This window comes from Xiphophorus couchianus, chromosome 21 (genome assembly GCF_001444195.1).
Source record: "Xiphophorus couchianus chromosome 21, X_couchianus-1.0, whole genome shotgun sequence".
NCBI lineage: Eukaryota > Metazoa > Chordata > Actinopteri > Cyprinodontiformes > Poeciliidae > Xiphophorus > Xiphophorus couchianus.
The window spans coordinates 18,758,740-18,784,440 of record NC_040248.1 but is presented as its reverse complement, the minus strand read 5'-3'; the positions used below and the strand labels follow the sequence as shown (position 1 = coordinate 18,784,440).

The 25,701-nt window shown below is 41.1% G+C and overlaps 1 protein-coding gene across 1 annotated transcript in view; it reads left to right on the top strand.

Moving 5' to 3' along the window:
• adarb2 (adenosine deaminase RNA specific B2 (inactive)) overlaps nucleotides 1-25,335 on the top strand; it is a 201,698-nt gene extending 176,363 nt beyond the window's left edge. Inside the window, exons 5-10 of the mRNA XM_028005615.1 lie at nucleotides 252-420; nucleotides 5,234-5,385; nucleotides 6,767-6,935; nucleotides 12,052-12,233; nucleotides 17,588-17,769; nucleotides 22,543-25,335. Of these exons, the coding sequence (XP_027861416.1) occupies nucleotides 252-420; nucleotides 5,234-5,385; nucleotides 6,767-6,935; nucleotides 12,052-12,233; nucleotides 17,588-17,769; nucleotides 22,543-22,722 (1,034 nt within the window). The 3' untranslated portion in view covers nucleotides 22,723-25,335. The remainder of the gene's footprint in view (nucleotides 1-251; nucleotides 421-5,233; nucleotides 5,386-6,766; nucleotides 6,936-12,051; nucleotides 12,234-17,587; nucleotides 17,770-22,542) is intronic.
• The last annotated feature ends 366 nt before the right edge of the window (nucleotides 25,336-25,701 follow it).

The following is a 25,701-nucleotide window of genomic DNA, read 5'->3' as shown; positions in this document are numbered from 1 at the left end:
TACAAAAATACAATTTCATCCCTGGACGGAGCTAAAAGATGGCCAAGATTTGTTTGAAACAAATCAATGAATTTACAGACTGTGCTTTACGTTTCTTTCTTTGGGTCCAATATAAATTGTTCTCTCCTCATTGGAACAAAGCCAATGAAAAAAAATCCTAATTCTGAACAACAAACACACCAAAAAGGTCCATGAGTTGAAGAACTGATGATGTGCAAGGAGCTGAGGACATGTCTGTGCTCCCTCAACAGATCTGGACCTGAGGCACGCCCAGGTGGTGGCGCTATCCACGGGAACCAAATGCATCAACGGGGAGTACCTGAGCGACCAAGGACAGGTCGTCAACGACTGTCACGCCGAAGTCACGGCGCGAAGGGCTCTGATACGTTTTCTCTACTCTCAACTGGAACTTTTCCTGAGGTAGGACGCCAAAGCTCTAGTTTATCTCTGTGGTATTTACATATTTGACCCCTTGTTATTTATTCCTATCATTATTGTGTTTCTGGGTACTCTTTCTGGTAAATATATATATATATATATTTTATATCTGAATAGATTTGGAGAAGGCATCTTGAAAGTTGCACAATGCAGAGACGTTTAACTGCCAATAAAAAAATTGCCCTTTCAAACCAGATATGAAGCTCGTTTTAGCGAGTTTTATATTTTGTTGCATCTTTTGCATTTATAACAAGTCGTAATTTGTTAGAGGAATGTGTGTTTATATATTTTGCTACAACAAGAAACTACTTTTGAATGTACAGTATTTCTTAGCTTTGGCGCTTAAACGCTTCAGTAGCATTGGGCTTTCTGCTTTTAGAAGAGAGACGCAAAGTCTTTTGTTTATTAGTTTGGATTCTGTCCGTCATTTTATAAACTAAACTGGCTACTGGAAGGCGTTCTCTTTGTCTGCAACCTGATGCAATTACTGTGTTCACATCTGAACCACATTAAGGGGGGGAAAGAGCCAGATGACATCTTAAAGATGACGAAAGACTTAAATAAGGAAGAGATTCTAAGTTGACTTTCTTTAAGGGTGTTTTCACACTGTTCGATTTGGGACCGGAATTGCAACATTTGTTGCATTTTCAGCTGGTGTGGTTCTCTTTCACGCTAAACTGTGTCAAACAAACAAAAACACTACAAAAAAGTCTGTTGCCCCACATTCACACCTCCCCAAACGAAGCAGATTTTCTAGGCAAAGAAACTAGAGTTGGATTAAACAGGGATGTTGTGAATGCACCCTAAATGACCTGGAAAAAATTTTAGAGACTCCTTAAGCCAACACACACTTGTTGATTTCAAAAATCCTGTGCGACTTGAACATCTTTATTCCCCCCAAAGATGCAGATTATTCCTTTTCTGCGTTAGAAATGGAATAATCTAAACGTTAGAGCAGTTTACCTCGGCCACTTCACTTTGGGCTACATGGGATAGTCCATCAGATTTTGTGAATGTTTCAAACACGCCCTTTCTTAATATTTACACTTTATTATCAGAAGGAAATAGTACTAAAACCGTGTTCAGTTTGCTGCTGTTTCTACATGCCTGTTCAAAACCTTAAACAGCTGCAGAAAGTGAATGGAGAAACAAGTCACTGAAAATGTTTTGCCATTAGTTTTAGTTTCCGATGAGCCTCCTGTAGTTTGAACATGCATCACATTCTGTTTTACGTGACACTTGATAACATCACGGCTTGTGAGTTATGACCCCCTGCTGCAGCCAAAACGTGCTAACTCCTCTGTAATAACCTCCATGGAAACGGCACCGCTTTGTTCACGAGAGACTTTTCAATAATCAATAATCAATATGTCTGCTGTTCTCTATAGCTAACTAAGCACAGCTAACTCCGCTAAGGCTCTCTTTGTTTCTGCTCTTTTCCATACAGCATCTTTCAGAACTAGTCAGGCCCCCTATCACATCCTATCACGTTAAATCCACAAACTTCAATATATTTAATAGAAATTTGAAGTGATAGACCAACACAAAGTAGTTCATTAATAAGCATGGGTCTAGCAAGAATTTTCTCCATCTATCCGCTTCACATTTTTATGAAACCTGTTTTATTTTAAAACATTTGTGAAAGCCTTGTCATTTTCCTTCTGTTTACCTGTTATATGTTGGGGTTTCACCTGAAATATAAAAGTTATACACCGAAGTTTGAAGTCGTGACGTGGACAAATTGGGAGAATGTGTAAAAAGCATTAAAGTTTCTGCAGTTCACGTAGCATTGTCGAGCCTTACCAGTTCCAAGATGATGGCTTTGATGAATTTTGACTTTTACCAGCGTCCACTTTATAAGAATATATTACTTCCCTGTTCTCCCCGGGGAACTCAGCTGGAATGCTGATGTATCAGATTAGTGGATGGAAGTCTAGATCGTTGAATGTCATATTTGCATACACAACACTGACTTTTTGTCTTAGGACAATGCAAGATGGCAGCTACAGAGACTTGGCAGCAGAGTAAAACGGCTAATGTGGAAGATAATTCATAATGAAATGACCAAACAAAATGCCAAGACTGCCACATTCACACCCAGTGAAAGGACATCGGTGGCGGAGGAGAGGTTATATAAAGAGGAACATTCGTGGTTTGCGTTATGAATGCCATGGCCTACTTTGTAAAACAGAGGAAAAGTTGATTTATTTGTTTTGTGTAACCCAGACCTTAAGAAAACACTTTTTGAAACGTCTGACTTATTTGTCTTGGATTAGGATTTATGATTGTGTTAGACTGGTTATGCCTAATTTTAGGTCTAGAAAATGTCAGATCTATTTGTTATTAAGTACACAATATGTTTTCTTGGGTAGCGCAGCATAGAAAAATTATCAAGTATGTTTAGTTTATCAGATAAACTAACTTTAAAGGTAAGGTGTGATCGGATTTTCTTAATTTCTTAGTTGTTTTGCACCACATTAATATAGACATTCAATAAATTAGATGGATTAAGAGATTATAATCTTCATTATTATTTCTGTTAATTATGAAGATATTCCGCTTGCAGTTAACAAAAACATGACATTTACAATTATTGTATTACATTAGAGAAGTAAAAAAAATATTCTGAAATGTAACTTTAATGAAAAGTATGTTTAACACCTGCTTAAAGGTTTTCAATTTTCAAAAGGCATTTTCTAAACTGACAAATAAGCCTAACTGAAACGCATATTAAACGCAATTAATTGAATATCGAAATATTCTGCACCCTTTCATAATGAGCTAATTATGAGGTTTCCTGAACTAACAGTGTGTTTGTAGCAATCTGTAAAAAATCTGCCGCATTAGGATTTTTATCAACAGCTAAAGATTACTGTAGGAAACATTGAAGATAAAAACAATCCTCTCAGATAAAGCTGGAGTTTACATAGCAGGAGTCGAACTAGCTAAATGACCTTCAACCTCTATTTCTTTTAAATAAACTAAATGTCTACAGAGTGTTGCTAGCGTTAGCCTGGCTCTAGCTATCCTTATGCTGATGTCTACAAATCCTCTCATAGCAGTTTGACAAGTATTTATTACCACAGCTAAAAAGCTGCAAATTTACTTCATCACATTAGCTTTAATGTTGCTGGAAGCACATAAACTGAGCCGTGCTGCTCGTCAGCAGCATTAGTGGCAACAGCTGTGCGTCATTCAGCCCCCAGTCTGTCCTATCAAAATTAAAACGTTCTTAGCGTGAGCCTTCAGCAGTTAGCTTAATTATTCCAACCCCAGGTAATGCTTTCAGTATGCGGCAGGTTCTGTCAACACGACTGGCAGAGGAGTGGAAGCTACACAGAAGCCCAGAGGTTTTTTTTCGCTTTCTGTGAGCTGCTAATATCTGCGTTGGGGAGTGTTCTTGTAGTTCAGTGCTGTTAAGGTGATTTATTTGTTTATTTATTACTTTTCCCATTTGGCAATGTATAATGCCCACTTTCTACTACATACAAGTTAAAAAGTACAATTATTTCTAGAACCTTTTTTTTTGTACCACAAATTGCTTTTACCTTTTTGAGGCTCAGATTTATTTTATTTTATTTTATTTTTTTTTTATGTTCTGCGTTTCTAGTGTCTTATTTTCTTTTAAAAATGTATTCGAAATCATAATGTTTACTTTCAGTGAAAGATTTATGATTTTTAAAAAAAAACTCAATTAGGTTACGACTCATAATTATGAGATAATCAATAAATTTATGAGTTTGAATTTCAATATTACAGCATACTATATTAAAGACATATTACATATGTCCTTTTTTTGCTGTTTCAAGTAGTGGAAAAGGTCGTTCATACTTCACTCTTTGTTTATAATTAGCTACATACACAAACATGAAACAAAATATGTAGCTTTTCTTTGTGAATTTGGGGTTGCCAAAGTTAAGCTAGCATAAATGACCTACTTTCTGCTTCCATCTGGACATGGTGCATAGATAAAAGTGCTGCGCGTGTCTCATACGGTTGTCACTTAGTGTCAAATTAAATTCTGTACATCTATGAGTTCAGTGACCTAAAGAACAATTGGTCCACGTGTTTAAGCAACAGTTCGCTCCAGCAGAAAAATCAAAGTTTGCACATGACGTGTTCAGACCAAGTTTAGTATTACAAATAAGAGGACCTTTAAAGGGAGCCCTGTGGGATCCCTTTATGTACAGTAAAATAAAACTGAACAGGGAAATGTATACAGCGATGAAACCCATTACTAAGTAAAAAGTTTCCTCAGAGCCGCAATTTTAGGAATCTGTGATCACTACCCAAAAAAAAAAAAAAAGACAGTCAACTGTGATGCTAAATGTTTTTGTTCATCAAGTTCAACTGTTTCATTCACAACATAGTGGTATTTCAATCTTTTGTTTTGATGTTATTGCACTAAAAATCCTTCTGTGGTACTTTTGAAACTGAACTTACTGATTATTTGAACAATTATAAATCAATAATGATGTCCCTTTTGTTGGGTTTTAACGTCGGGACCCGTACGTTATTGATCTAAAGGATCATAGTGTGATAATTTTGAAAGTATGCAGTGTGAACCTGAGTAATGTTCAGGACTTTGACATGAGTAAAATAGGCTGCGGTCAGAATGTGAGCCTGTGTCCATCCCTCTCTGTCTCTGCTTCTCTTCATCATTTTAGAGAGGGGGGAAAAAAGTGGAAATCTATTTCCTATGCTGTGATGAATAGTGCCACCTTTCTCATCAGTCTTGCTCACTTTTGTTGCTTTTTCTCATTCTCTTTTTCTTTTTTCCTTTTGGTTCCTGAAGTAAAAGGCTGGAGGACTGGGAGGAGTCGATATTCGTCCGCCACAAAGAGCAGAGCTACAGGTTGAGAGACAATGTCCATTTCCACATGTACATCAGCACTTCGCCATGTGGGGACGGGAGGCTCAACTCGCCTTATGAAATTACAAGTGATCGTAAGAAGCCAGACATTCATTCATTCCATCACAGTATGAAGGATAAAAGCATATTCTTGTCTTATTTGCTGAAAATTAATTGTTAATTAGTTAAGATAACTTTCTAGGGATGCACGATTTTGTATTTTTGGTCGATATCCGATATGCCAATATCCTAAAACTCATTTGGCTGATAACCGATACCAATACCGATTTTCTTTTTTTTCTTTTTTTTTTCCTGTACCTATTCACTGAAACTACATGGCATTCTCTATTGTGGACTTGAAATACTACATTGCCTTTGTCAATTTAGCTTGCTACCAAATGCTAAGAAGGGAGCTGAACATGATGGAACACTTTGAACTTACATTATGTTTAATGTCAAGTTTATTCATGACATTTGCTCTCTAAGACAATGACAACACTCAAACCGTGCAAATGTGACATTGTGCTGCAGGCATCATTGTCGCTGGTTTGTCATAGAAAAACACCTTTTATATCGTTTGACAGAATGTCCGATATTAAATTTTACAGCTAATATTGGCCGATACAGATACTATGTTGATAATATTGTGCATCCCTATAATTTTGGTTTGTTCTGCAAATTTAGAAACATAATCTTGACTATTATGTCAAGATTATTATGTCAAGACTGTTTTACGTCTGTCCTCACACATAACTGCAGCCGACTCCGTTTGTATCCTCCGCATGGAGAAACATTCAGGAAACTCGTACAGAGAGAGTGAAGATGCTACCATCATCAGAGAAGCCTTAGAAATATTAGGCATTAAACCTCATAAATGTTCTGCAGTGGGCTCACAGAGATTATGAAATTTCTGGACACCTTTGACCGACTGTTCTTAAACATTTCAGAGCCGGAAGCTACCGGCTTAATTTTTAGTCTCTGTCGGATCATAGGAACAGCTACAGAGCGAGAGAGGAAAATGACGGGAGGAACTGTGCTTTAAGCCCTAAGAAATGTGAGGCTATTAAAACATGAAGAGGAATTCTCTTGCATACATTTCAGTAACATTTTTTTTGACAGGAATGTAGTTTCTGAGTCACAGATCTGACAGCTAGTAAGTAAAACAAAAGTACATGATTTGAGAACAAATCCTGAAGGATGCAGATGAAAAGATCTTGTAAACACTGATTGGACCTGAAAAATATGAGCAACTCCCACCTGTTCATCACTAATGGCCTCTTCCTTTTATATACTCAAGTACTATGGACCTTTATTAACAGTACAAGGACCTAAAGAGGTCCCTTAGCTTTGCACACTCCCATGAAGAGACATGACATCTCAAAGATAAAATAGGACGATGTGATTAAACAACTTTTTCCCCCCCTATTCAGACAGAGCCTACTTAAACAGACCTGTTCTTATTTCCCTCCTTTCAAGTACACAGCAGCAGACACCTTATGAGGAAGCATCGAAGCCACCTGCGTACCAAAATCGAGTCTGGCGAAGGGACGGTACCTTTGCGATGCCGTGGGCCCGTCCAGACATGGGATGGCGTTCTGCAGGGCGAGCAGCTCATCACCATGTCCTGCACAGACAAGATCACCAGGTCAGTGCTGTCACATGACCCAATTGGAGTTAAAGCTTTAGACTGAGTAGCATTGCTCTGATCTAACATGACCAGTATCTGAATCCCTGACTAACTTCATTATTTTAGGTCTACTGTCTGTGATCTTATGTCAGCTGCACATACAGTGAGTTGTGCAGCTGTATTATTTTTTAAAAATTTAATCCACTGTATTTGCACGGTTTTCAAAAAAGCCGTGCCGATGCAGTTTGCATGCTACTTTGTTGATCTTGCAAAGGTTGGGGTTTTTCTTTCCTCTTCTGTTTAAAGGATCCTAGAAAAGTAATGGGGACTACATTGGCTTATGCAGCTTCCTGTCTGTGTCATGTGACCTGCTTTGTACGATGTGCTCAGACAGCCGCAGAAGCATTAGAGTTTTAGGATGCATTCTCACTAGCCCTGTTTAGTCTGGTTTAATCAAACTCTAGCTTGTTTGAATGAGATCTTGGCAATGACCCGGTGATATTATAACTCAATCTTCACTGTCTGCTGAAAAAGATTCAATCACCTCGGCATTCCAGATGATTGAAACCCAACGCTTATTATTAGCTTTCAGAGTAGCTAAAGTCAAGCTTGATCTACTCTGATTAATTCAGCTAATAATTACATAAACAGGAGAGGACACTAAAAATTTAATTTGTTTGTTCCTAAATAATTTTTAAAAATGAGATGGTAAAAATCACAACAAAAGTGACGTATCCTGTCCTGATGCAACAGAACATTGTACAATCCACAGCCTCGACCCTTCCACCCCCCACTCATGTATTATTGATGGATAAGACAGGACTACACAATCCAGAGTTTAATACATCAGCAAACAATGCAACTGCAGTCAAATGTTTATCCTGTAATTCTGATTAAATGTAATATTACTTTTTTTTTTTGCAATTAAAAGTTAATGAGTTTTCTAGCTCAAACATAAAATTCAATTTATTAACTATTGACTCAGCTCAGTGGAGGAGATACAAAAACATCTTCTAGAGGAAATTCTTATTTCTGAGTTTGAAGGCCTCATTTCTGTTTTGTACGCAGGCTTTTTCAGTGAATCTAGAGAGAAGTTTACTTGTAAATAAAAGTGGTAATATTGGCATGTATAATACTGCTCTGCTTACTTCTATCCATTTTAACTTATTTTACAAAAGTCACAATCTAATTGTCTATTTGCGATTACTATTTTTACTCACTGGAGCACATTTCCAGTGTATATGTGTAGAAGAGAACCTTCAGCTTTCAATCACCCGAGAAATTTCTGGTGTGCTTAAACAAAGACAGGTAACCCGAGTGGTGGAAAGGTTAACTTTATTAGAAGATTACCTTCTTCATGAAGAGCAGAGATTTGGCAGAATGAGGCATTTTAAAACGGGCTTTCTGAAAGCCGAGCCGAGACTTGTCTGATATTTACCTAATCCATTTCTCTGCGCATGTGTCCAGGAAGCATGCTAGTCTAGGTAGTGCTTGTATTGATTTCCCATATGTGTCTGAATTTGGTAATCCTATTCTAATGAATGAGTGCATTAATCGTGGCTCTAAATCAGTAGCGTTGACTCTTTACTCGCCATCATGCTGGTCAAAGACTTGGCCTGTATATTCTGACAAGTAGCTCACTCAAACATAATTTTTTGTGAACTGTTTTTGCTTAGCCGCTTCTTAAATACTTACAATGAGTAAAATTTTAAAATGTACAAAGTGTATATAGTTTATAGACACGATAAAGCATCAGTGATTGACTATGGCTCATTTACAGTCATATGCAAAGTTGAATCATTTCTGAGGCTACAGTCTATCTGATGTGATGAAACACACATTTAGAGGTGCTAACTGATTAAGATGCATTCAGAAATATATGAGTAGATATATTCATAATAACCTCCAATAATCTGTGGCAACTTTGTTCAAACTAAGACTTTTACTTCTGTTAGTTTATAAATCACTGAACGGATTGGCACCAAGATGCATTAAAGATCTGCTGTTGCTGTACCAACCTTCCAGACCAATCAGGTTCTTCTGGTTCTGCTCTGCAAAACCAGAACCAAACCTGGAGAAGCAGCATTCAGCTTCTGTGCACCACAAATTTGGAACAAACTTCCAGAAAACTGCAAAACAGCTGAAACACTGAGAGCTTTTAAATGAAGATTAAAAATCCAGCTGTTTAGTCGCTTTAGACTCATAATAACTAGAACATCGATCAATATATTTAATATATATTTGTTTGAGAATGGCATTTGACAAATTATGTTTGTTGCTTTTTTTGCAACTGTTTACTGTATTATGTTTGTGTGGCCCAAAGCATTTTGAACTGCCTTGTTGCTGAAATGAGCTATACAAATAAACTTGAGTGTTTGAGTTGGGTTCAAAATCAAAATGTTAAAGGGAAATGAGTGGGATGGATATACTGCATATCTCATAACCTGCAATAAGCATCCTAGTAATTTGTTTAAAAAAAACAAAAAAAAACCCACAGGATGATTGTGGCACCACCGTGTGGAGATGAGGGTGTGCAGGTTCATCATATATATAATTTTTCATAATGTCTTCCAAACCATGCAACATATTCCTTTTTACTCAACTTTATTGATTAGGCGACTTCTGAACTGGCTGCTCCAGATTCTTATTTAGGGGTATCAATTCTTGCCATAGACGCACAAAGATTATTTTTTGTCAAACAACCTGGAAATGATGTATCAAGTTTTCTTGTACGTTCCAAATACGCATTACTTTACCAACAAAAAAAAAAACGTCCCAATGAAATACTTTGAAGTTTGTGGTTTTGCATTGCAACAAAAAGTGAAAAAGTTTTACTGGGCATAATTACTTTCTCAACACGCTGCAAAAGTGTATCTAGACATCTCAAGTTTACACCCCCACTGCCAGGGAGCCCACACACCAATTTTTTCTGAATTGTCTGAAATCAGGTTTTTTTTGTGTGTTTTTTTTCCCCCTAAGTTTCTCTGCCAAGACGTGGCCTCTTCATGAGCTGAAACCATGAATTTAGCTTCGTAAGCATCTCACTGTGCCAACCGAGCCATACAGAACGACAGCTGAGCTGCAGTGGTGTGTGTGTGGGGGGGCGTGCGCGTGTGTGTGTGTGTGTGTGTGTGTGTGTGTGTGTGTGTGTGTGTGTGTGTGTGTGTGTGTGTGACAGAGAGAAAGGACTGGTAGAACCATGCAGAGAAACAGAGCAAAATGATGCAGAAGACGGTTAGGAGTGGAGGTGAACCCCTCTCCTGTGTCGCCGCTGTTAATTTGACCAATTTGATTCAGTTGGCCGGGGTTGGGGACGGTGTGATTAAATCTACCCAGGTCACCAACAAGGGTGAAAGCAATTACTTTACAAAAAAACAGAGTGACGGGGGACAGGCGGAGGGGACATCCTGCCTTTCATCCCTGCCTCCACCCTTCACCCTCCTCCCTGCCTGGAGAAGACGGCAGACGTGCTCTCTTTGCTCCACAGCTTCCTCCTCCTCTTCTTTTTTTTTTTTCTTTTAATCGCTGTAAATGATCAGTGGTTGCCGTTAAAGTGAGTGGGTCACCGAGGGCCGGTTTATCAAGGTCAGGCGAGGAGGGCGGAACTGAGAGCAGCTGAGGGCCGCGCGCTCCGGCTCTCTGCTGCAATCTGGAAGTGATCCCCTCCCCTCCGCCCCTCTGGATACTCTTTTTGTCCTCTGTCCCACTCATTGCGCAACCTCCCATTACTTTTTATTTTATTTCCTCACTCCCTTTTACTTCCCGCACTTTATTATAGTTATTCCAGCTTCGACCAGCGGGGACATTAGAGATCCCGCGCGCTCATCGTAAACATCCCTGACGACCAAAAAGAAAGAAAAAAAAAAGAAACCAGCTCTCGCCGCCTCGGCCGCTTTTGTTTTCTTAAGCGGTGCCCGGCGAAGACACTTTTGCAAATATTTGATTTGAAGGTGACAGCTGGATTTAATTGAGGGGCCTAAATGGCTTTCATATAACGATGATGTTCTCAATTTCACTGCGGTTTTATGCAGATGAACACATTACTTTAATGGCTCGGCATTTACTGGAGGAGGGAGAGGAGGGGATGCAGAGAGGGGAGGAAGAAGGTCTCTTCCCGAGCCAGATGGCTGTCTTTTCTTGCATGAGATTAGAAGATGTCTCAGATTCACTGTGTTGCATTCGGAGTGAATTAATATTTCAGCCCAAACTACTTCTTTTTTTTTTCTTTCTTAGCATCATCGGAGCACTTAGGATGCGTATGTGTTGGCGTTTCGAACAAAGCGCCTCTTTTTTCCCCCCTGTTTGGGAGGGAAAGGCAGATCTTAGTGACAGATTGCAGGTAAAGCGGATGCAGACTCTCAGCCGCTTAGCGATTTTTATTTTTTTTTTTCCCAGAAAGCCGTTGATGTTAATTGACTGCTTGGAAAGCAAAAGCAGCTGTAATGAGTGATTATTAAGACGGCGAGTGCCAGGGAGGGGGAAGAGGGAAAAAAGACAAGCGGGGCACCGTAATTGCATCTTCGAGAAAAAAAAAAGAAAAAAGAGGAGGCATTGATTAACAAAAAGAACGATGTAAAGAAATTAGCCGCGTAACGTCGGGAGCTCAGGTAAAACAGCAGACCTCCTCTACCCCGATAAATGGCGGGAATGGTAATAAACACGGTAATTATCATTTTCCACCCTCAAATTAGCATCTGCTGGTTAAATGGGAGAGGGTTTCCACGGTAGGTGGCACGCGACCAGCTGGCTGCGGAGTTATTCGTGTCGCGCGTGAGGCTTCCTGAACAAAACTGAAGGTGATTGGCCCTTGCGCAGAGCAATCGACGGCGGCTCTCCTGCAGTGCATTAACCTCAGTGGCACTGATGAATGCACACATGGTAATGTGTTGTTCCATGTAATGAGTGCTGATGTACTGACCTTTGGCCGTGTTGTTTTTGGCGATGATGTTTTGGGGATGTGTGTGTTGCGTGTGTGTGTACCCAACCAGTGGCTGTGATTCATCACGTCCCACATCGAGATAATGATCAAATTGTCTCTACCTGTCATCGAGGCGCTCACAGTGTCTGTCTGTCCTCCGTCATCCAGTCTTGCCTCTTCCTCTGACGCCTCGTCTTGCTTTTCTCCTTCTCTCAGGTGGAACATCTTGGGCCTGCAGGGGGCGCTGCTGAGCCACTTTGTGGAGCCGGTGTACCTGCACAGCATCACTGTGGGAAGCCTGCGCCACACTGGTCACCTGAGCAGAGTTCTGACCCAGCGGCAGGAGCGCCTGGGCCCTCTGCCCGCCACATACAGACGCAGCCAACCTCTGCTAAGTGGTACGGCTAATTATTATTTGACCTCTGTTTAAAAGGCGGCTACTCTACATGACTACATCTATGCCAAAGGTACTGAAAAGTGTTTCTGTATTCGCAAAATGTTCAGATTTGGCAGCATAGGGAAATCTCCATGCTGGTACCATGTAGGACATATTGTTGTTGACATAGTTAGGTTGTAAATATGACTCTATTCAGAGACGTTTTGAAACAAAGTATGTTTGGTAAAGATTGGTTCCCACTTCCTGAGCTGTATTTTACATCAGTTTCCTATAAAGGCTGTCTATGCAATTCTGCTCAATTGTCATCTCCCGTCAGTGCTTTGATCGACCATCCTCAATGTTCTCAGACCAAGCTAGTACTGGAACATGCTAATGTGGTAACTGGGTGGGAATGAAGAGGACTGGGGCTTCAGAGCACCAACGGGGATTTATAGAGTGTAATTGTATCATTGGTTACTTATTCAACATACCAAAGATGTTACTTTGAAGTATTTTGGGAATCTAGACTGTCACTGATGCTAGCATGTAAAGACTGATCTGCCATTGACATAGTTAGCTAGGTATCACTTTGGTAGTTTGTCACCTGAATGCTAGTTTTATTAGCAGTATGGCCGCTTCAAGATGTTTATTTCATAGTTTCTGCACAATAAAAACATTTTGCCTGTTATTACAAATATGCTTGCCAATAATCCCTAGTTATCACCTTTGTAATAATAGATGCACCTGGATAGACTAAACATTGCTTTTGACGAATGACGGCTCAGAGTAACATAACAATAGTTGTCAAGCACAACCGCGACAATTCAGCACCTGCTCAGATCCTCAATATTCCATCTTAATGAATTAGCATCAGCCTCCTGCTCCTAACCTGAAGATTTTGACATGTGTACAAGATTCTTCACGAAAAGTATGACTCATCTTCAAGCCAAGCGCGCCACATCAGATCATTTCTTACACCCGGCCCACAAACGCTTCACGAACTCGTGTTCCACCGCCGCTCCACACTGTCATTGTTCCAAGCCTGAAAAGCAACAGCTTAGATGTCGTCTGGCAAGTCAGCGTCCCGGGCTCCGTCGAGACCCGAGGCTTCTGTTTGTGGGAAAGATGAATGCTGGCAGACGATCTGAATGACACCCAACTTGTAGCGACGGCGTCAGCCATCACTTCAGATCTAGGCCAGTCGGCGAGGTGGCGTGGCAGACGAGCAGAGAGATGTAGGGCAACGTTTGGTTTCTGGGGGATCATTGATAAGAACAAAAGCAGCGACAGTTACAAACAGGGAAACACTTTAAATCATGTCAGAGACTCTGTATGGATATGAAGCGAGCTCTACTGTTCTCTTTCCCCATCTACACTTGTACTGGCCGTCTTTAGTAAAAGGAAGAAAAAAGACATTTCTCGATCGATATGGTGTGAATTTAAACTAGTCGCCCAAGAAAAGTTGAAGAAAACATAATAAAGGGAAATTAATAGAAAGGGGTAATGCAAATGAGACAAACGTTTTGTTTTTTATTATTTATCTCGTATAAGGTTTGTGCTAACCTCTTTGGGAAGTGCTGCCATTTCGTCGGGTCCTCTCCCCATTTGGCATGTTTTAAAACGATTCTGTTCTCCTTGTGTCTGGATCTGTCAGATCTCCGCACCTCCTGTGCTTTGAGTGGCAAAAGCTTATTGAAGAGCACAAGAGTGAGGGAAGGGAAGGAGATGGACAGACAGGGGAGACAGGCCTACACCAAATCAATGCAATCAGACCTCTTATCAGTCAGCCATTCAATCTGACGGGAGCCCCGGACAGCGAAGGGTGGGAGGACGGAAAAGAAGGGAAGACGGATGTTTGCTTGCATTCAGATGTCCACACACCTCAACCTTCCTCTGCTCTCCTCCATCACCCCAATGTTGACTCTGATGAAACATTGACTCTGATGAGTCCAACTCCCCCTGCTTTATTTAAAAGCACGGCCCCCAGAGGAACGTCCAGGAGATCGCCGGGGCCGCTCTTATCGCAAACAGCCAAAGCAGCTCCACCTGAACCCCGAGGGCTAAACTCCCAAACACATCGATAGACCGACCGGCTTGTCCTTGACTGTTCAACAAACACAAACCGGGACTTTGTTGTTTTGGGTTTTTTTGTGGGATAAAGGGAACCAAAGCAGCAGCATTATTAACGATTATTCAGTTATTAATGTTTGATTCAGATTGTCGGAGCTGGACTCGCTTTAGTACGTTTTGATAGAAAACGGAGCTTATTGGGGAAAACATCAGAAGACTTTTGAACTTTTTCGCTTTAGGAGGAAATGAAAACATTGCTTAAAATCAATTACTCATTAAATTCTAATGTCATCTAAGTAGCAGCACAGAGGCTACATGGATTTTTGCTTTTCTTTTTACTTTCATTAAAGGGCGAGCCTCCATCAAAGTCCTCTTTAAACAACAATCAATCGGGGGGAAAAATTCAAGTTTCCACTGCTCCTGGTGTTTCCCTGAAGGCGTGTAGTAGCCCTTTAACTTTATCACCTTGAGGAAAATTCTTATTCCTTACCCTGATCTTAATATACTCACTGAAAATCTACAGTTTCTATCAAACTTGTTGCTTCAAACACACCAAGCTGCTACCTGTGGTATCAGGTACACATGCATGGTTTAAAAAAATAAATAAATAAAAATCCTATATGCAGATGCTCCCATTGAGCTTTTCTCACTCTGCCAAGCATCCTCCCAGTGGAGAAATTGATCAAGTCTTCATTGAAGGGAAAAATCAAATTGGCTATTACAGAAACACAGGAGTCAAGGCCATTGAATGGATGAAATGAGCCGTGAATGGAGCCAGAGGGAAGGCAAGAAGGCACGATGGATAGGGGGCTCTTTTGTTCAAAGAGGTGCATCTGCACAAGAGAGGAGAACGATGGGTAATAAGAGACTCAGAGGATTGTTCCTGTGGCAGGTGATTCATCCAGCTCCGTGGAGCGGAGGAAAAAGAAGAGGTGAGGCCGGTGAATGGAAGATGAGCGTGGAAATGGGGGGGCGATCCGCAGGCGCGTGCTGAGGCATTGTAGTTCTGGTTTTGTGTTATAACAAGCTGCCTGTCAGATGATGAGATCATGAGGCATTTGTTGCCAACCCGTTAAAGAAACCGGCTGCGGAAAAAGGTCCACCTTAACACAGAGCGTTACAATAAATAACTGGGTTGGAAATCAAACTGAAATCCTTGCAGCTGTCCCTTTGTAAAGACGGTACATGGACAGGCATAATGTGAAAGGCCACAAGGCGTCTAATGTTGATGCTGCGAGGGATTGTGGGAGAGGACATTTCTGGCATTCTCTCGTTTTCTTTCTCTCTCTCTCTCTTGCCGTAGGAGACGGGAAAGAAGCAGTAAAGATGTTATTCAGAAAACATCCAGAGAAGTTAGCTAGCTCATATTATTAGTAAAGACTAATATTCATAACCTTTTACTGAGAAATATAGTCCAGGGGAAGAGTGAACCATTTGTAGGGTGTTCTCATTCTTAAAATGTTTTAATGTATCCAAAAATTAAGGCCTTAAAATATCTTAGATTCATTTAAAGAAATGTAAGTTGGCCTTAAATACGTTTAAATCGCACACGTCCGCCTCTGTATTGTTCATTGTATTCTGTGACTTAAGGTGGTTGCGGCTATTGCTGACTAAATGCTAATACACCTTGCTATCTAGTATGCTAGCGTTTTGGGGTTTTTTTAGGCCCTCATGGTTAAGTGCAAATTTATCGCAGGTCGGCTGGACGACGTTCGGTTTCACCACTGACTCGTGTCTTTTGCTGACCCATTCGATGCTAGTTGCATTCTGAAAATCTAAACTGGCATCAAAAGTCTGAAATTCCAGAACGAACTACCAGAACCAAAAAGCTGAACTTACTCCTGAGGCCAACTACAGTCTAGACATGGGGCATACAACAGGCAGTGACTGAATAAAGCATGTTAATGTTTTGATTGTTGATTCTATGTTGCATTGTGTTTCTGTGTTTGATATGATGTAAAGCACTTTGAAAAGCCTGGCTGCTGAAATGTGCTATACAAATAAAATTTGATTTGATTTTGATTTAATGAAAGGACATCTCTTAAAGTTCATTCATTGCAATCTTAAGAAGGTCTTTAAAAGTCTTAAATTGGAGTTGGTGGAACCTGCAGAAACCCTGATCTGACTCTGGTGGTCAGTCTGGGGCTTGACCTGAGACACTTCGCCTCCTGACCCAGAAAATGATTTTGGCATAAACTAAATAATATAACGCTCCTATAAAACACAATAAAAGCACAGGTAAATGTATAATAATATCATAGTTTTTGTTAGTTGTGAGTAGTTTCACGTACATTCGACTCTAGTGACATTAACTTTGATTCATGTTGATTCAACTCTTAACAGAACGACCAAATTATTTTGTATGAGCAAGAAAAATAATACTTTAGTTGACGGCTCTGAGTTACAGCCTTACAACAAGCTCAGCTAAAAGAAAGGAGAAACAAATCTCTGGAACATTAATCTGTGCCTGTTTTCCATCTCTTGGCGAGGCAACCGGTTTTGTTTCTTGTTAGCAGTCGGCCATGTTTCATCCAGCCCACAAGCTGCCATATGTCAACGCAGAACTCTATTTGCTTGGAGCTAGGTACTGGAAATTGACTTAATTTGCATGTGTTGTATAACATCCATACATCTTCAGAATGTTGTTTTTAGTTTTGATTTGGGAAATAAAATGCCAGCGTAATTAAAACTAATGAATAGATTTCAAATCTGTTGCTCCTTCTCTTGGCCAGAACTCATTTCCTCCACTGCCCTTCTCCTGTTCTTTGCCTGTGCTTTGCTGGAGAGATTAATTATTTCAGAGAAATGGGCAGAGAACACGGTAATTGTCCAGTGTAGGTGTAGCAGCTGATATTTCTGAATGGAGCTAATATTTACAGCGGAGCCAGCATATCTGCAGCAACACGAGAGCAGACAAGCTGTCTCACAAAGGCAGGAACGCATGGAGCACTTGATTGATAGCCCTCCATATTTTTTTTCAACCTTTTCTCTCTCTCTGGGGGTGTATCAAAGCTCCATGGTAACAGCCACACCGTTTAACGCTCAGGTCCACCTTTTTTGCAGCGCTGCAAAACTTAACATGAGCTGTTAGCCTCAGGCAGAGAGACGCAAGGGTGGAGGAAGGTTAAACCAAACAACAAAGTGAAGGTTTGAGCGGCTGCTAAATTTGACTTAGAAGTTTCTACTTTTTTTTTTTTTTTCCCGTGGATGTTTTCCCACGGTAAATCCGCATATGGATCACATGTCGGGTCATGACAGCCAAGCCTTCCTATTAAAGTTGTTTTTTTGTTTTTTTCATCCCCACAGGGCTGAGCAACATTGAGTACCAGCAGCAGGGGAAGGCCACGTGCGTCAGCATCAACTGGACCCTGGGCGACGCGCAGCCGGAGGCGGTCAACACGGCGACGGGACGGCGACGGGATTCAGGGACGCCATCGCGCATTTGCAAGCACGCCCTGTTCACCCGCTGGAACAGACTGTACCGAAAGGTGAGGGCTCACCTTCAAGACGGCAGGCCAGCTGCTGTAATCAAACTCTAGTTTATGTGTGTAAAAAGTCCGGGTCATTTCAAGAGGCGTGAATCGAACGCTGATGCGGGCCAAAAAAAACGCAAATTCTGGTTCGCCTACAATCAAAGCTAAGTCTCTGTTCGGGTGAAGTGAACTCTGATGCGATTCAAATGCTTACATGAACGCTAACCGGACTGGAGCTAACTATGGTGCAGGGTGTTCTGGGTAAACACAACCACAACAACCGCGAGTGTCGCACTAACAGGAGAAATTGCTCCTGGTCTATTTAGCAACAACAAAATAGAAATACTATAACTGCTAAGGACTGAAACCTCCATTTTTCTTTACACTTTATGAAGAAAGAAGTTTCGCCCATGTCTTCTGAGTTTTTTTTTGTTTTATTACTTACAATGGCAGATTATTTCACTGATGACATTGGAAAATTATCTTGTTATATGTGAAATAATCTTCCAGTGAAACTGTTGTATTATTTCAAGTGTACTAGGACATTTGCACAAGAAACAAGACCAAAAAATATACTTGATAAGATTTTGTTTCTGCAGTGAACATCCTCAAACTCCCATCAGGACCTGCTGAAGGGCTGTGAGTTGCTCACTGAGTTCGACAGAACATTTAGAACTAAAGTTTAGAGGAAACCAGTTTAAAGCTGGATCCAAAGAAACACTGAACGCGCCATGCCTTGCAGGAACAGCCATAGCTTTAAACCTCTCCAATGTTCAAAATTTCCTACCAGAAACTTTTCTACAAGTTTCCTTTCACACGCATCAGCAGCAGCTCAGCTGCCGTCCTGTATGCCTCAGTTAGCACAGTGAGATGCTTGCTAAGCTAAATCTGTGGTTTTGTCTGGACGGAGAAACAGACGACATGAAATGACTCCAGAAAATCCACCCACAGACTGGAGGGGTTGAATTCCTACCAGTCTGTTCATGTTCGGCTGTGTATGGATATATTTCTAGAGTCATACTTGAGTGTAGAGACTCATTCAATAAATTAGAATATTATTGGAAAGTTCCTTAATCCAGTAATGAGGATTTATTTTCTTTCAGCTGATTACAACACGGCTTAAAATTACAAAATTACATTAAGCCAATAAAAGCATTTTTAATACAGAAATGTATACTTAATGAAAAGTGTGTTTAAAACTTGCTTAAAGCTGCAGGTTGTCATTTTTACAAACAATACTTTTTTTTTACATTTTGGTTAAAACTGTCACTGTCTCATGACTGCATAACATCAGGCAGATAATCTGTGAAAATAGAGTTCCAGAGTTTCTGACGGAATCATTCAGTCAGAAACAGCCAATCAGAGCCAGGGGGGCGTGTCTTAGCGCTGCCAATCATCCTCCTGATTTAATATGCAAATTTACTAGAGAGGACCTTAGTCTCTAATATTTAAAATCCTTAAGCATGAAAGTTTTTAACCTGTAAATTATCTTGTAAACATTTCAACCTGTAAATAGTCGAGTTTATTCTAAGAAACTTTAATCGCCGTAAAACATATTGAGCTAAAGGTTTGAATAAACTTTACCTGAAGTTACGCTTCTCTGTCTCCACCAGCTCTGAAATGGCTCAAACAGAGTTGAATTGCTTTCTGTCCAGACTTTGACTAGGCCATTCTAACACATTAAGCAGCTTCTGTAAAGCCAGAGCTTCTATTGCAGCTCCGGCTTTACATGTAGGATCATAATCAACCTCCATCCAAGACTCAAGTCTTTTGAAGCCAGTTTTCCACCCATCAAGTGACGGTGGCATGATGCTGCCATATTTCACCAGGATGTGCGGTATTGGTTTTCTCAGTCTTCTCGTGACTTGCTTTAAACAATTATTTCTTTCTGTCCACTCTTTCATGTTGTAGAGTTTATTAAGCTAGTTGTCTTGGCAACAGATTCTCTCACCTGAGCCGTGGATTCCTGCGGCTCTCCGTGAATCCCTGAAGCCTGCAGAGAACGGCTCTCCTTACACTGAGACTAAATTAACGAGATGTCAACTCTGTTTACTAAGTAAGGCACCTTGTGGCTCTTATTTAGGAGCATCAGGCTAAAGAGGGCTAAATACGCATTTTAATTTGTAAGAAATGTTGAAAATTGTGGATCATTTCGGTCATCTTCGCAGTTAGTCAGGCGTTTGTGTTACTGTACTACAGAAAATCCCGATAAAATACATAGTTTCCAGGTGTGGTCAAGTCTTAAAAAGTCTTTCTCTAAAATTCATACATGTAAAATTAAGGCCTTAAAATATATTAAATTAGTTCTAAAAAATTTCAGTTGACCTTAAATACATGAATCACAGGTATTTAATTCTGCTGTGGCAAACTCCTATAATCTGCGTAGTCTTTATTTTCTTGCGGTACTTTTCTGTTAGGCTTACGTTTGAATCATGACCAGACATTTTCACTCTGACTGCAGGCGGTTGAGGCTAGCTGCTAATGTACAAATAGGAGCTAGCTAGCTTTTTTTTTATGTCAATCATTGGTAAGTGCACATTTATTGCTAATTTATAGTCTTATTGTTTTCTGTCACAATACAAGTATTATTTTATACATAGTGGTCTTAAAATGTCTTAAATTTGACTTGAAACCTAAAGAAACCCTGTTTGGAGTAGAGGATTAAAACCAGTTACAGACTGAACATTATGGAGACATTTCTGCTCAGAACAAAGTCCCACTGGTTTAAAAAGGCTTCAGTTGTTATCAGTTTAGTTTGATGTGAACTCTATGGCCTTTTTGAAGAGGTTAAACGTTTGCGTCCCCATTCTTAATCTTGCACATTCAACAGGAGTTCGTCTGTTGCCTCAAACAACCTGCAAGTAAACAAGCCGTCCGCTGAAATTCTTCCAGCTTCCAGCCAGAAATCCAGAAACATTAACTACCGAGACGCTTCCCAACAATCAAAAGCCACACGTGTGTATTAAACTCCAAATCGCGGCGCGCGCCGTGCCGAGGAAATGTGGAGTTTCCTCTCTGCTGCAGATAAATTTTGTCGTCTTGGCAACATCTGCCGTCTGTGCGGCTTATCGGAATCTGGCAGCTCGGATCTTCGCCCGCCCGCACTTTCATTTCCATCCCGAAACTTTATGTAACAGACGCCGCCTGCGTCGGCAAATGGCGAGCCGTTAAAGCATAATGACTATGAAACCATAATTATTTGGAGGAGTTCTGGAGGAGCCCCTCCCGTCCCCGCGCCCCCACCCCCTCTAAGTGCTCCCCGCGCGCCGCGCATACGGGGCCACGCTAGAGCAGTCGCACTAATCTCCAAAAGAAACTTTTGCTCTCCTCGTCCTCCCTCTCCCCGCTTGTCTCTCCGCCGATCTTCTCCCCCCGCTTCACCCTACCCCCCTGTCGCCCCCCGCGACAGTTCGAATGCACAAAAAAGCACAGAGAATGTGCAATTGCTTGTGAAATTTAAATGGGGAGATTACACAGCTGTTGAAGCCCCCCACCCCACACACACATCCACCCCCTCCCATAGCCACCCAAATGCATTTGTGCCGGCTCATTCGTTTTGTTTTGCTCGCCCCTTTTCTTCCCCCCACCCACCCACACCACCACCCACACACCGCCCTGACTAAACCTTCTGCACCTTTTTGCCCTGACTGTACAGAGCCCAGCACCGCATTACAGCAACAGCTGCAAGTTTTTAGATTTTTGCACAACGGACCAACATGAAGTGGCACATTATGTACAAAAACCCATCATTATTGCACTTTAGGTTAAAATCTGAAAGGTGTGGCATACATTTGTATTCCCCTTAGTCAATACTTTCTACAACCACCTTTCCATACAATCGATTAGACCTGGGTCTGGACTTTGACTGGGCCGTTGCAACACATGCGTGTGTGTGTATATATTGATCTAAGCTAATCAGAGTTGTTGTCCTGCTGAAAGCCTAACGACTCCAACCAATTGACCATTCGCCATATAGACTGGGCTCAATAAGCAGTGGTCTCAGTTTGTAGGACATTAGGAAGTCTTCCCACAGATTAGACTATATTCTGACCCGATTCTCCTTGGGACGGAGCTGCAGAGTGTAGAGCTGTTTAGGAACATCCTGGTTTCTCTTCTGGACCCGTTACCCTCCTGCCCCGGTCTGAACTCCTAACAGTAAATTACAGGGCTGACCCACATTTACTCCTCACTTTTCAGATTTTCTCAAGCTTTAAAGCGGCACTTCGATGTTTTCTTATGTATTTGTTAAAATTGTCATTATGACAGTATGAGGCAATCTGTGGAAAAGATCAGCCTCCTCCTTTATCATCTGCAGAAATATACAGTTATACAGTTATAAATATACAGCTCCCTATGACAAACAACAAATCAGAGCCAGCAAGAGGGTCTTAGTGCTGTCAATCATGCTTGTGTACATGCTGCTCAATGTTCTAATGGCAGAGAAACAAGTCACTGTTCCAGGAAAACCAGTAAGTCACAGGTTTGATGTAGGTATCATCATCTTAGGGTAAGATAACACTTCACGTTATAAAACCCTCATCAGCTTTTGAATCATAATAATGGAACATTGACCAACATATTTGACGTGTAATGATGGCACTTGACTAAATGGAATGTCTGCTATTGGTTTTAAGAACTATATGATGTTTGAACTGCTATGTTACTGAAATGAGCGATACAAATAAACTTGATTGTTTGGTCGGTGGTCCTGCTAACTAGCTGAACACTTTAGGTATCTTTACGCTTACGTCTGCCTCCTATGCACTTCTTATCATTCTTCTCTTTCAGCTGGGGCTCCACGTCTCCAGCTCAGCAACGGACCGTCAGCCCATGTACGGCGAGGCCAAGATGGCGGCGCGTCCTTACCAGGTCGCGAAGCAGCAGTGGTTCAAGTCTCTGCAGGAGACGGGCCTGGGCATCTGGGTGAAGAAGCCACCGGAGCAGGAGCAGTTCCTGCTGTCCGTCTGAGCAACGCCGGGTGTGTGTGTGTGTGTGTGTGTGTGTGTGGGTGGGTGGGTGTATGACCTTTATTTTTTTAGGGTAAGATGACGCCTCCCACAGCGTCATACCAGGAAGTGCACCCTCCAAACCCAAGATTACTAACCCCTGTACCTGACCGCAGTTTTCATTCTGTTTCGTGTCGCCCTTTCATCTCGTCACTGAAGCCACCAGCAGAAGGTCATGGAGGAAAACTAGAGTTGAAAAGCTGGAGTTTTTCTTTTTTTTATTCCTTTGAACACAAACACACAAGTTTAAGCAAACACCCATCTAAATACAACCCCCCCCCCAACTCTCCCTCCATTCCTGTCCACGGCTGTCAAGGAAAAAGGGGGGTTGGGGTAACCTTGAGCAGAATGAAAGGCAGCCGCTATCTTGTCATCAGCTATTTCCGGGCCCTGAGGCTCCCGCTGAGGAGCGAAGCCACAGGGGAGAGAGAGAACGAGACAGGCTGAGAAAGGGGAAGGGAGGGGAAAAAAAGAGGGTCCACGTCCAATTACCAGCCCTGTCAGGGTGACGGGTGATGGAGACGAAGGGAGGGAGTGAGGAAAGAGAAGGACAGGGTGGTTCACCTTCTCCTCTTTTAGCACTACCTCCATCCTCCTTCTCTTAATTCATCTTTTTAACTCTCCTGTGTCTTCTTCCTCCCTCTGGGGGGAGCTAAACAAGACACAGCGACAGGTTAATGCCCCCCTAGAGGAGGCCAGGTGTATAAATGACATCATTACTTCCCGACTAAGCACAAGAACTGAGGAGGAGACGGACCGGAGAGTTTCTTCTTTGTATTGTATCACCTGCTGGTTTTTCCTTGGTCTTAACAAAAGCTCAGTAGCAACATTCATTTACTCACTTTTTCTTCCCCTCAGTCTGATGACTATTAGTGAAGTTGTTTTTCCCCCCTTGCTTTCAGCTCCCATCACCGTCAGGTCTGAGGTCTAACACCCGATGGGTCCCCATCCACCCCATGTAAATTAGCACCTTAATGCATTTCGTCTTTACATACTTTGTCTGTGTATCACTGTGATGTCTTTCTATTCATTATGATCATGACTGTACTGTTCTGTCAGCGTTCCCTATAAATGATTGAGCCGGAGCGGCCGCGGCGAGAACCGAGCAGTGATACTGACATCTAGTGGTTTCTCTGAGTACTGCAGCCTGTTCAGACCTGGTGGTTTCACTGGGACTGTGTGGGAGTTGAGATGACAAACAGACCGATTTACACCAAAAACGACCTTTATGTTGGGAAATGTTCACCGGTTTGACTCACGTTTCATTATATTTACCTTCATTCATTGAGAAGGTAAATTTTGATCAACAGTAATTATTGTAGCAATGAAATTGGGATTTAGTAATATATATTTTTATAAAATTTGTAGTGAGACTTGAATTTAATCTGTTTGGGCTGGACTGAACGTAGCGTGATCAGATTAAGTCACACTAACAGTAGAACCTGCATGCTCTTCAAATTCAAACAATACTTTATTGATCCCAAAGGGAAATTAAATACACATAATGTGTTGTGATGAAGTTGCAAAATTACAAATAATGCCTCTTATACAGTGGCAGATGTGCATATCACTACTTATTTCATTTTGAATTTTGTACATTTTTTAAATAATTTAACAATCACAAATTATTTATTTTCAGGTGGACGGGTGTTATGTGAGATGCACCAACACAAAATTATGAAACCAGAAGCAAAACAATGTTACATCTTTTAACATTTTTACAGATAAAAATTTGAAAAACATGGCACGCATTTGCTTACATCCACTTTTTATTCTAACGCCCCTAAAACAAATCATATTCACTAGTATGTCGTTTATGGAAGAATAGGGGGGTAATCATCATTAGCTTGTACTGCTAACAGTAGTTAGCAATCACTGATTTTGTGACTTGAACTGACACTTGTTTGAGTGAGTTAATGTGTGCTGTCATTCTGTTTATGTAGTGCTGAATACATTTGTTACATTCATATTTGACTTTTTTTTTGTAAGAGTTGAACATAAACTCCACTTCATCCCCAATGAAAGCTAGAAGTTTGCAAACCTTCCTGCGATTTAAAAATCGCTTTATTCTGTCACAAATTGAAATTTGCCTATGTTGAACCTGGAAAACACAGAACCAGCTGGAGAAAGATTCAGCTAAGAGCCAAAAGAAGGGGATAAATATCTCCAGACTCTATTTTATATTAATTCAGACACAAAAAAACTCTACTGTGGAATAGATTTTATGTAAGTACCGTCTGTTTGTCAGATCAATATGAACGTATAGGTACAAATCTTGTTTTTCCAGCAAATGTGACATTCATTACTATCACGCTCCCTAATGTTAGCAAACAGAGTTTCACAAATTTATTTTTGAGATAAAACATATAACGTTTGTCTGAAAACTGAGTGTAAATATGTAAAAACAAATGTACAAATGATGTTGATGAAGATGAAGGAATCTAAAAATGTCCAACTATGTAAATTGAGGTACAAGAGGAATCGCTGCTAAGGTCTGTAAATTACACTTCAGTAACATAAAAAGTGAATGTTTGTACTGTATATGTGAATAAAACCACTAAATCTTGTAATTTTACTTTTGCCTGTCTGGTTTATTTTTTTATAGTATCCTTCTCCAGTATTGGTGTATTTCTACTTTGTCATGATCACCTGTCAGTGCGATAATGTGCCGACCCCAGAGAGCAGCCGGCCATTATTAAAGAGGCCTCCCACTGCTGCGTCTCCCCGGGGAAATCCACGGGAAAATGGTTATCTCAGTTCGGCTCATGGCAGGTGGCGCACAGACTAGCGGGCAAATTAGCCTGGAGGATGAACGAGGAGACCGGTGGAGATAGCTACACCTCGACCCCACCTTCCCCCCTACAGCCACGGGTAGCTCTCCCCACAATAAACTCCATAGTTGACCATTTGAACCAGCTCTAACCTAATGGTTGGGGGCAGA